Source organism: Polistes dominula, unplaced genomic scaffold (assembly GCF_049000335.1).
Source record: "Polistes dominula isolate Pdom_NZ unplaced genomic scaffold, Pdom_raw_medaka contig_31, whole genome shotgun sequence".
In the NCBI taxonomy this organism is placed as follows: domain Eukaryota; kingdom Metazoa; phylum Arthropoda; class Insecta; order Hymenoptera; family Vespidae; genus Polistes; species Polistes dominula.
The window spans coordinates 2,410,376-2,423,158 of NW_028300925.1; the positions used below are offsets into that span (position 1 = coordinate 2,410,376).

The 12,783-nt window shown below is 30.9% G+C and overlaps 1 protein-coding gene across 1 annotated transcript in view; it reads left to right on the forward strand.

The window, feature by feature from the left end:
- The window catches only part of LOC107064648 (Ryanodine receptor), a 40,107-nt gene that overhangs the window by 25,589 nt on the left and 1,735 nt on the right, over positions 1 to 12,783 (forward strand). The window contains 27 exon segments of the mRNA XM_015317551.2: positions 31 to 51; positions 163 to 440; positions 728 to 948; positions 1,013 to 1,036; positions 1,235 to 1,325; positions 1,410 to 1,726; positions 1,810 to 2,113; positions 2,193 to 2,346; positions 2,431 to 3,222; positions 3,301 to 4,319; positions 4,403 to 4,774; positions 5,723 to 5,835; positions 6,775 to 6,868; positions 7,434 to 7,682; positions 7,885 to 7,908; positions 8,199 to 8,219; positions 8,414 to 8,825; positions 8,932 to 9,336; positions 9,414 to 9,630; positions 9,718 to 10,576; positions 10,652 to 10,857; positions 10,935 to 11,184; positions 11,303 to 11,584; positions 11,668 to 11,954; positions 12,045 to 12,105; positions 12,211 to 12,489; positions 12,565 to 12,721. Of these exon segments, the coding sequence (XP_015173037.1) occupies positions 31 to 51; positions 163 to 440; positions 728 to 948; positions 1,013 to 1,036; positions 1,235 to 1,325; positions 1,410 to 1,726; positions 1,810 to 2,113; positions 2,193 to 2,346; positions 2,431 to 3,222; positions 3,301 to 4,319; positions 4,403 to 4,774; positions 5,723 to 5,835; positions 6,775 to 6,868; positions 7,434 to 7,682; positions 7,885 to 7,908; positions 8,199 to 8,219; positions 8,414 to 8,825; positions 8,932 to 9,336; positions 9,414 to 9,630; positions 9,718 to 10,576; positions 10,652 to 10,857; positions 10,935 to 11,184; positions 11,303 to 11,584; positions 11,668 to 11,954; positions 12,045 to 12,105; positions 12,211 to 12,489; positions 12,565 to 12,721 (7,509 nt within the window).

The following is a 12,783-nucleotide window of genomic DNA, read 5'->3' on the forward strand; positions in this document are numbered from 1 at the left end:
ATTTATTTTGTTTTTTAACAACCAACACAGAATCCCCTTCGGAATCCCTTGGTAATATATGTATATATATAATATGTATATATCTCTTATGTGAAAATTGCAATGAACATTGTTAATAAGTAAACTGATGATAAATATTAATTAACAAGATTAATATTACAGGAAAAAATGAATCACTTCGTGCAAGAGCTATTTTACGATCGTTGGTACCATTGGATGATCTTCAAGGAGTACTATCATTAAGATTTACGTTACATAATCCAGCTGCTGGTGAAGAAAGACCAAAAAGTGATATGCCATCTGGATTGATACCTGGACATAAACAAAGTATCGTATTGTTCTTAGAACGCGTTTATGGAATTGAAACTCAAGAATTGTTTTTCAAATTACTCGAGGAAGCTTTCTTACCGGATTTAAGAGCTGCCACTATGTTGGATAGGGTAATACATTCATTCTTTATAATTATTAATTTTTTAATTAATCTAATATAATAATATAAATAAATTATAAGAATTATTAATTTAATATAATTCTTTATTAAATTAATATTTAATTTATTATATTATATTTAAAAAAAATTTATATTTATAAAAAGAATTTATTTAATTAATATTTATTTAAACAAAAAAAATTAAATAAATTATTATATTAACTATAATAATAATAATGAAATATTATTGTTAATAATATTTAAATAATAATTAAAATTTATTATTGTTTGACATAGAACGATGGATACGAATCCGACATGGCACTTGCCATGAATCGATATATCGGAAACAGTATTTTACCATTGTTAATAAAACATTCAAAGTTTTACAACGAGGCTGATAATTATGCCAGTTTATTGGATGCAACTTTACACACCGTATATCGACTTAGCAAAAATAGAATGTTAACTAAGGGTCAACGTGAAGCTGTATCAGATTTTCTCGTTGCATTGACCAGGTAAGAAACAAACGTTCTCGATAATTTGTCAATGAACTAATTTGAATTCTTTTGATTTGACAAGATGTCTTGACGAGTCTAATTTTTCGTAAGTCACATTGATACTACTTTTAAACGTCAAAGTACATTTTTTATCTATGAATGTAAATGCTCGATTGTAGTATACGATTTTATTATTATCGTAGTATATCTATTTATGTATATATATATATATGTATATTTATATATGTTATTTTATTTAATATTAATATTTTATTAATATTAATTTAAATTGGAATTTTTACAGTCAAATGCAACCGAGTATGTTGCTCAAATTACTTCGAAAATTAACCGTGGATGTTTCCAAATTGTCAGAGTACACCACAGTCGCATTGAGAGTAAGTAAAATTATATTATTATATTCATAACTTATAAATAATTAATTATAATATATTTTTATTATATTATTATTATTATTATAGTTGCTTACATTGCATTACGATCGGTGTGCTAAATATTATGGATCAACTGGTGGCCAAGGAGCATATGGTGCATCGAGTGACGAAGAAAAACGTTTGACGATGGTTCTGTTCAGCAATATATTCGATTCTTTATCCAAAATGGATTATGATCCAGAATTATTTGGAAAAGCTTTACCCTGTTTGACTGCTATTGGTTGTGCATTACCACCGGATTATTCATTGTCCAAAAATTATGAAGATGAATGGTACGGTAGCAAATCAACGTCAACCCAATCACCCGATGGCCCATACAATCCACAACCCATCAACACGTCTAGGTAGATTTTAATTATATTATTTAACACATAAACATTGAATTATTTCATTGACAAATAATTATTATTATTATTTTATTTATCAGCGTTGTACTCAACAACGATTTGAATCAAATAGTACAAAAGTTTTCTGAACATTACCACGACGCATGGGCTAGTAGAAAATTAGAAAATGGTTGGACTTATGGTGAACAATGGTCAGATGTTAATAAAACTCATCCAAGATTGAAACCATACAACATGTTGAACGATTATGAGAGAGAACGTTACAAAGAACCAGTTAGAGAAAGTTTAAAAGCACTTTTGGCTATTGGTTGGAGTGTCGAACATGCTGAAGTTGATGTACTATCGACGAATCGTAGTTCTATGAGAAGATCATCCAAGAGTCAGGTTATATATCATTTTAAAAATATTATTTAAAAATAAATGATTAGATGATACGTTAACTGATCAATTTGTTTGGATTTAGGGTGATTCTGCTAGTCCATTTAATTACAATCCTCATCCAGTTGACATGACCAATTTAACGTTGAGCAGAGAAATGCAAAACATGGCAGAACGTTTGGCAGACAATGCTCATGACATTTGGGCTAAGAAAAAGAAGGAAGAACTTGTCACGTGTGGTTGGTTAATTTTTTTTTTTTTTGAAATAAATAACAAATTTATTTAATTACATGTTTTCATTCAGATGCATTTTTTTTGTTCAGGTGGTGGTATTCATCCTCAATTGGTACCGTACGATCTCTTGACTGATAAAGAAAAACGCAAGGATCGTGAACGTTCTCAAGAATTTTTAAAATACTTGCAATATCAAGGTTACAAACTTCACAGACCAAATCGTGGTGGTGAAACTGAAGTTGCCGGTGCTGGTGCTGCTGTTGAATTACGTTTTGCTTATTCCTTGTTAGAAAAATTGATAGCTTATCTCGACAAAGCGACGATCAACATGAAACTATTGAAACCTTCCGATACGTTCAGCCGTAGAAACAGTTTTAAAACGTCAACGAGAGATATCAAATTTTTCAGCAAAGTTGTATTACCATTGATGGAAAAATATTTCAGTACACATAGAAATTATTTTATAGCAGTTGCAACTGCTACGAATAATATTGGTGCGGCGTCATTGAAAGAAAAAGAAATGGTTGCTGCATTGTTCTGTAAATTGGCTAATTTGTTAAGATCAAGGCTTGCTGCGTTTGGTGCTGACGTAAGGATAACCGTTCGTTGTTTGCAAGTCCTTGTTAAGGGTATCGATGCTAAGAGTTTGGTGAAAAATTGTCCCGAATTTATCAGAACATCTATGTTGACATTTTTCAATAATACTGCAGACGATTTAGGCCATACTATATTAAATCTTCAAGAGGGAAAGTATAGTCATCTCAGAGGTACACATTTGAAAACTTCAACATCATTGTCGTACATCAACAGTGTCGTTTTACCAGTTCTAACTGCTATGTTTGATCATCTTGCTGCTTGCGAATATGGAAGTGATTTGTTACGTAAGTCAACACCTTTATACCTAAATTTAAATGAATAAAATGTTAAATAACTTGAAACGTTAATGTTTTATATTACAGTTGATGAAATTCAAGTAGCATCTTACAAAATGTTGGCATCACTTTATACCCTGGGTGTAGATTCCAGTTTAACTCATGACAGAAAGTACCTGAAAACTGAAATCGAACGTCACAAACCAAATCTTGGTTCCTGTTTGGGTGCCTTTTCCAGTTGTTTCCCAGTTGCCTTTTTAGAACCACATTTAAACAAACACAATCAATATTCACTTTTAAATCGTATCGCTGATCATTCGTTGGAAGCTCAAGACATTATGACAAAGATGGAATCAAGTATGCCAACATTGGAAACTATTTTAACAGAAGTCGATCAATTCGTTGAATCTGAAAAAACTTACAACGATGCACCACACGTTGTTGACGTCATATTACCATTACTATGCTCATATTTACCATTTTGGTGGGCACAAGGCCCAGATAACGTTAACCCAACCGAAGGTACATACGTTAGCATGGTAACCAGCGATCACATGAACCAATTATTGAAAAATGTCTTAAAATTGATCAAGAAAAATATTGGCAACGAAAATGCACCATGGATGACACGAATCGCAGCTTACACTCAACAGATAATTATCAATTCGTCAGAAGAATTACTCAAGGATCCATTTCTACCATTGGCCGAACGTGTTAGAAAACGTACAGATACCATGTTTCACAAAGAAGAATCACTTCGTGGATTTATTAAATCATCCACGGATGATACTTCACAAGTTGAAGCTCAGATACAAGAAGATTGGCAACTATTGGTACGAGACATATATTCGTTTTATCCTCTTTTGATCAAGTACGTTGATTTGCAAAGGAATCATTGGTTAAGAAATAATATACCTGAAGCTGAAGATCTTTACAATCACGTTGCCGCCATATTTAACATATGGTCAAAGTCACAATATTTCTTACGTGAAGAACAAAACTTCATATCAACTAACGAGATTGATAACATGGTTCTTATAATGCCAACTGCAACTAGAAGATCAACAACAGTTTCGGATGGCACTGCTCCGGCTGGTGGTGGAAAGGTTCATTCATTTATTACATATTTGTTATTAAAATTAATTTGAACAGATTAAATAATTATTTCAATTTTTCTATTAATAAACAGAAAAAGAAGAAACACCGTGACAAAAAACGAGATAAGGATAAAGAAGTTCAAGCATCTTTAATGGTTGCCTGTCTGAAACGTTTATTACCAGTTGGTTTGAATTTGTTCGCTGGTCGTGAACAAGAACTCGTTCAACATTGCAAAGATAGATTTTTAAAGAAGATGCCAGAATATGAGATAGCCGAATTTGCTAAGACCCAATTAACGTTGCCAGATAAAATTGATCCAGCTGATGAGATGTCTTGGCAACATTATTTGTATTCTAAATTAGGACAGAAAAAGGATGCCATGGAACCAGTCAAAGCACAACAACTTGAGGATGTAGTTGCTAGAATTACGGACATGGCTAAAGTACTTTACGGCCTACATATGGTAAGTTAATATATTGAATATTATTAGTTTTAATGTAAACTGCTAGACACACGTTTGATTATAAGTATAGTTCATTTCAAAAGTTATTCATAATTATATATAGTAAATGTACAACTTCGCTTTCGCTATTTTATTGCAGATGGTTCATACAAAACATTATTATTATTACTATTATTAATTGGCATTAGAAACTCGAAAGTTCATTGCCGCAAATACTAAATCCCGCCATTGTTCCCGTCTCTAAGCGCGATCCTTCCATTCGTGGTCTTCGTATCCTATTTCTTTCAGATCCCATCTAATATTATCCTCCCATTTACGTCTCGGTCTACCCAGTGATCTTTTCCCGTTTGGTATACCGACCAATATTTTGTGCGCCTTTTGATCCTCCCTTTGATCCTCATGCATAAATATACCTAAAGTTGCTGACCCGCTCAAATGTTTTATCCCAAACGACCAAAGTTCCAGGTACTAGGCCTATTCTGAACTCTATCGGTGACCATATATTTGGTTTTTTGCTGCCCCAATTCTTTTGTATTATCTATTAATATTTTTGCATTATTAATTAATGACTCTTCATTGTTCCCTAACAAAGCAATATCGTCCGCGTATGTCAACAATTGTGTTGTCCCATTCAACTGTAGACCATCTTTACTTTTCTGCATTTCTTTGACAGCGAATTCCAGTACTAAATTGAACAAAAGGGATGACAATGCGTCCCCCTGTTTTAACCCGCTATGGATATTAAAATCTTCCGACATTTGGTTACCTATCCTCACTTTATCCCTAGTTTCCTTATACAAAACATTGCGGAATACAAGTTGTACACTTATTATATGTATTTTTCTTTTTTTTTGTTTTGTTTTGTTTTGTTTTGAGTTTCTTCTTCTTATCGTGTAGCTCTCTGTTTTTTCATAAATTTCTTTCATCATTTTATGTTCTCTCGAGTAGATAGATCATCCACAACAGCAGAGCAAGAGTCAATACAGATCCGTGGTGTCGATACAACGCAAACGAGCGGTGATCGCTTGTTTCCGTCAAACTTCCCTACATTCCTTGCCCAGGTATCCCGTTTTTTTTGTTCATTTACGTTTGTTGCATTCCTATAATAGTTATATTATTACTTTGGTATATTGCAATTTTGTTCTTTTTCATTAATACAATAATTATATTATATAACCCGTTTTTTTTTATTTTGTTTCGTTTAAACAAAACAACCCCTAGTAACACAAAATATTGAAAAATATTGAATACATGTGTATTTAAAGACATTAAATCTCTTTTTAATATTAAATACACATGTATTCAATATTTTTGCAATATTTTGTTCTATTAGGGAACTTTTTATTTTTATACAAGGGGATATTAAAAAAAAAAAAACCCTATTTGATTTTTGATTTCGTTTTTCCTTTTCTTTTTTTAAAATTTATTTATCTACCCACCGCTTGAATTAACAGATTTCGATTACTCGCTCTCTCTCTCTCTCTCTCTAATGCAATAATAATAATTGTTTTTGTTTGTTTTTGGTTTTTTTTTTTTTTTTTTTTTAGAATTAGAAACGAATTATAAATATCTCGTGCATCGAGATGGTGTTTAAAGAACACATCAGTGATTTTCCGTTTGCGCTTGTACAAATACAATATTATGAATGTATTATGCGATTATTATCGTTGAAAAGTAATTATTTGTGTTGTCGAAATTATTCTTGATGTTCCTTTAACGAATTTAGTTATGTGTGTGTGTGCATGCTGCTAACAGGCGACAAAACCTCCACCATCTCGAGATGGATGGAAACGTGTGCTATGCGCAGCCAGAAAGAGAGCAGCGATTGCATGTCTGCGTAGTGAACCATTGTACAAGTTGAGAAGGTAATAAATAGGCATTGCTATTATAATAAATTATAATTTAAAAAAAAAAAAAAAGTAGAAGAAGAAGAAAAGATACAATTAATATGACCAATTAATTATGATGGTTTGCAATATTATAATATTTTTTTTTTTTAGGCATCGGGCAATAAACATATTTGCAAGGACGTACTATGAATTATGGTTGCAGGACGAAAATGTAGGTCAGGAAGTAATGATTGAAGACCTTACGGTAATAATATTTCTTAAAAAGTTCTATTAAATATTATTATTTATTTATATTTTATCATATGGGTGAACGACAAGTTCGTGAATTTTTTTAAATTAATATTTCACTTGTTATAAAGTAATTTTAATTAGAAATAATATGATAAAGTTACGAACTTTTGTGATTTACCCTTCAAAAATTATAAATATTAATTTGTTATTATTTTATATTTATTTTTATTATATTTATAATTTTATATTTTTATGAACTTTCGAGTTCCTAATGCCAATTATTAATAATAATAATAATTTATTTTTTTTATATTTAATTTTATATTTTAATATATTTATTATGAATAAATATTAATAATAATTATAAATAATTATCTATTATAATTTTATATTTATTGTCATTATATTTAATTTATTTTATTATTATATTTATTAATTATATTTATATTATTATATTATGTTATATTATATTTTATTATTATTATTTAAATTTATATTTAATTTTATATCTTAATATATTTATTATTAATAAATATTAATCTATTAATCTATTGTAATTGTGCATTGAAATTGTATAGCAATCATTCGAGGATGCAGAATTGAAAAAGATGGACAAGGATGAAGATGAAAGTAAACCAGATCCATTGACACAATTGGTGACAACATTTTGTCGTGGTGCCATGACAGAAAGATCCGGTGCACTTCAAGAAGATCCATTGTACATGAGTTACGCTCAAATAATATCCAAATCTTGCGGTGAGGAAGAAGAGGAGGGTGAAGAGGAAGGTGGTGGTGGTGGCGAGGAAGAGGGTGGAGCATCTATTCATGTAAATATTTTTTATACTTTAATTATTTCTTTTTTTTTTTTTTTTTTTTTAATTATATTTATGTTAAACGATTAATCCAATTGACGAATGACATTCCTTTATTTTTTTTTAAAACTAATCCACATGAATATTTCGATAAAATTAATACCACAAATAACAAGGATTTTTATTCTTTCTTTTTAACTTATTACTTAACGTATAGACCTGGCCACATAAACTTCTTATGGTAAGAACAAGATGTTAAATCGAACAAATCATGCGCTTTTAACAATAAAAACGCATAATAGCCCTTAATATTATTATTATTATTATTATTATTATTGTTATTATTATTATTATACTATTATAACGCATAATATTTATTTAGTAACTTGTGATTTGAATTAATTTAGCAGTAGATCTTTATGCAGCAGCCTTCATCATTGCATTAATAATTTTATTTTAAATTCAATCAATGATTTATTTTATAATATCATTAACAATGCTTATTATTATATTTTCAATTGCAATCTCAAGAGGCCAATGCACAAATTAATGGTGAGATAATGTTACCATGAATTGAATTAACCCTTTAAGTTGTACGCTCGAGTTAACTCGAACGGCGTTGTATCACGTTGAAACAAAATTGTTCCTCTCTTAAGGGGTTAATTATTATTAAATTTAATTATTATAATATATATATACAATATATAAATATTATTTTTTGTTCAAATATCATTTTATTTTTATAGGAACAAGAAATGGAAAAGCAAAAGCTACTCTTTCATCAAGCACGTTTAGCAAATCGTGGTGTAGCTGAAATGGTGTTACTTCATATATCAGCTTGCAAAGGTGTTCCAAGTGAAATGGTTATGAAAACCTTAGAATTGGGAATTTCTATTCTACGTGGTGGTAATATTGAAATACAACGAGGAATGTTAAATCATCTGAAAGAAAAGAAAGACGTTGGTTTCTTCACATCAATCGCTGGTCTTATGAATTCATGCAGTGTACTTGATTTGGATGCTTTTGAAAGGAATACAAAAGCTGAGGGTCTTGGTGTTGGTTCTGAAGGTGCTGCTGGTGAAAAGAACATGCACGATGCTGAATTTACCTGTGCTTTATTCCGTTTTATACAATTGACTTGTGAAGGTCACAATCTTGGTACGTTAACTTAATCATTGAAATTACTTTGCATTTTTTGTTGGGAAGCGGTGGGGCGGAGGGGGGTTTATGAGTAATACAAATTGTTTTTTGTTTGTTAATTTAGATTGGCAAAATTATTTAAGAACACAAGCAGGTAATACGACAACGGTAAACGTTGTCATATGTACTGTGGATTATTTATTACGTTTACAAGAATCAATTATGGATTTTTATTGGCATTATTCGAGTAAAGAATTAATCGATCCTGCTGGTAAAGCAAACTTTTTCAAAGCAATTGGTGTTGCTAGTCAAGTATTCAACACCCTTACTGAAGTCATTCAGGGACCTTGCGCACAAAATCAACAGGCCTTAGCACATTCGAGATTGTGGGATGCAGTTGGTGGTTTTCTATTTTTATTTTCACACATGCAAGATAAATTATCGAAACATTCGAGTCAAGTTGATCTTTTGAAAGAATTATTGAATCTACAAAAGGATATGATAACTATGATGTTATCAATGTTGGAAGGTATTATTCAAATAGAAATAATGTTTTCATTATTTGAGAAATAATTCAATTTAATATTTGTATTTATATTAATACAGGAAACGTTGTTAATGGTACTATCGGAAAACAGATGGTTGACACATTGGTTGAGTCAGCTGGTAATGTCGAATTAATTCTAAAATATTTCGACATGTTCTTAAAATTGAAAGATTTAGTATCATCACCCAGTTTCTTAGAAGTTGATCTTAACAGCGATGGTTGGGTATATCCTAAAGATTTTAAAGAAAAAATGGAACAACAAAAAAGTTACACCGAGTGAGTTATTAATCTAATTATTGTTTAATATATTTCATTAACATGATTAAACCCAAACGTAATAATAATTATATGTTTTATATCTAGCGATGAGATAGAATTTTTATTAGCATGTTGTGAGACAAATCACGACGGTAAGATCGATTACGTTGCCTTCATGGATCGTTTCCACGAACCAGCGAAAGAAATTGGTTTCAATCTTGCCGTACTTTTGACCAATCTTTCGGAACATATGCCAAACGAGCCTAGATTGGCAAGATTCCTCGAAACAGCTGGCTCTGTTTTAAATTATTTCGAACCATTCTTAGGTAGAATCGAAATTTTAGGTGGTAATAAGAAAATAGAACGGGTATATTTCGAAATCAAAGAATCAAACATAGAACAATGGGAGAAACCACAAATCAAAGAATCAAAAAGAACATATTTCTATAATACAGTAGTAGAAGCTGGTGAAAAAGAAAAATTAGAAACGTTTATTAATTTTTGCGAAGATGCGATATTTGAAATGCAACATGCGAGTGCATTAATGGCAGTAGAAGAGAGTGGTGGTATTGGTAAAGCTAGAGAATCATCGTATACATACATGTCGGAAGATGACGAAGAAAGAAACAAAGATCCTATTAGGAGAGGTATACAAGCATTCAAGGATGGCATTTATTTCTTCTTTTCAATGTTCTCACCGACAAATATTAAGAACAAAATAACAGAGATGCAACAAATGACGATACCTGAATTATTTATTGGCTTTTTCAAAATGATATTTTATGCGTTTTATTATTCCGGATTTGGTGTTGGTTGTGTCATTGGTTATTTCATGAAATTATTGTTAACATTGATGAGAGGACCACATATGGATGAACCAGCTATTGAAATTAAAGAAGAAGAAGAAAAACCATTGAGACATTTACCTGCATTACCTCCAACGCCGGATGAATCTAATTTACAGGTTTATTTATACATATTATATAATATTATACGAAACATTAAATTGTTTATACAATGTTCTCCTTGATAAAAACAGGTACAAGCTTTCGGAATGGATATAACAAAAGAGGAAGGTGGTCAAATAAAAATAGCACCACACGAATCGTCAACTTCAACACCACAATCGAGTATCGAGGAAACTGGTGAAAGTACTCCAGACGAGGGTGGTGGTGAGGAAGGTGCAAGGACAGGTGATGGTACTGGAGAATCTGATGCACCTGTTAAATTCGTCGATTTACTTGGGTACAATCATATTTATTAATATTACAATTCATTTCATTTGATCTAACAATTAAAATCATTTTCTATGAAATTTGTAGTACTGGCGAACAAGCAAGGGCCCAAGCAGCAGCAGCAGCTGAAGCGGCAGCTGCTCAACAAGCAGCAATGGCAGCTGTTGAAGCTGAAGCAAAACAAGAAACAATAACCGAACCATCGGCTGCATCGTCAATTGATTTTTCGGAATATACTCATCGCATTGTCTCATTTTTGGCTAGAAACTTTTATAATCTTAAATACGTTGCCCTTGTTCTTGCCTTCTGTATAAATTTCATGCTACTGTTCTACAAGGTAAATAAATTATGAATTATGAATATTCAAGTTCCTAACGCCAATTAATAATAATAATAATAATAATAATAATAATAATATATTTTATAATGTTCATTTTATATGATATTTTGATTAGGTTACATCTCTAGCTGGGGATTCTGACGATGATGGTATTGATGATACCATGGCTGATATATTAGCTGACATGTCGGGTGAAGGTTCATCTGGTTCAGGTGGTAGTGGTTTAGAAATTGGTAGTGGTAGTGGTGAAAATGATTCCGAAGAGGAAGAAGAAGATCCTATGGAATTTGTTGAAGTTTCGGAAGATTTTTATTACATGGCACATGTTATGAGGCTAATGGCTGCTTTACATTCAATCGTTTCTTTAGCAATGTTGGTTGCTTATTATCACCTTAAGGTATAAATCAAGTCATCTAAATGAATTTTAATTATTCATCTTGTTTGTTTTTATCTTAATGTGAAAAATAATTTGATATACAGGTACCATTAGCTATATTCAAACGTGAAAAAGAAATTGCACGACGTGTTGAATTCGATGGTTTGTACATTGCTGAAAGTCCTGAGGAAGATGACATCAAAGCACATTGGGATAAAATGGTAATATCGGCTAAAACATTTCCCGTTAATTATTGGGACAAATTTGTCAAAAAGAAAGTTAGACAAAAGTACAGCGAGACGTATGATTTTGATTACATCAGTAATTTACTTGGCATGGAAAAAACATCTTTCAGTCAACAAGAAGAAGAAGGTTCTGGTTTGATACATTTGTAAGTTGGACAATATTATCACAAATAATTCAGAATTGATCTTGAAAATTAATTTGTTCATCTCATTACATTATATTTTTGTTTATACAGTATCGTAAATATCGATTGGAGATATCAAGTATGGAAAGCTGGTGTCACCATCACAGATAATGTAAGAAATATTAAAAAGAGAAAATTGTTTCTATGAGGAATAAAATATATGGAATATATTTAATAAACAAAATATTATTGTTTTTTTTTTATTTTTTTTTTTTAGGCATTTCTATACAGTCTCTGGTACTTCACATTTTCGATTTTGGGAAATTACAATAACTTTTTCTTTGCTGCTCATCTGTTAGACGTTGCGGTTGGTTTCAAAACATTGAGAACAATCTTACAATCCGTAACGCACAACGGAAAACAATTGGTGCTAACAGTAATGTTATTAACAATCGTAGTATACATTTATACCGTGATAGCCTTCAATTTCTTTAGAAAATTTTATATTCAAGAGGAAGACGATGAAGTTGATAAAAAGTGTCACGACATGTTAACGGTATGTGAATAATTCAAACATCTATGCTAAAAATGTGTTGCATGATATTTATTTATTTGTTTATTTTCTTTTCAGTGTTTCGTTTTTCACTTATACAAAGGTGTAAGAGCCGGTGGTGGTATTGGTGACGAAATTGGAGAACCAGATGGCGATGATTATGAAGTTTATCGTATCATGTTTGACATTACATTCTTTTTCTTCGTCATCGTTATTCTTCTCGCCATTATTCAAGGTATAATTCGAATTTTTATATACCTATAATTAAAAATATATTTGATATTTATATTTACCATA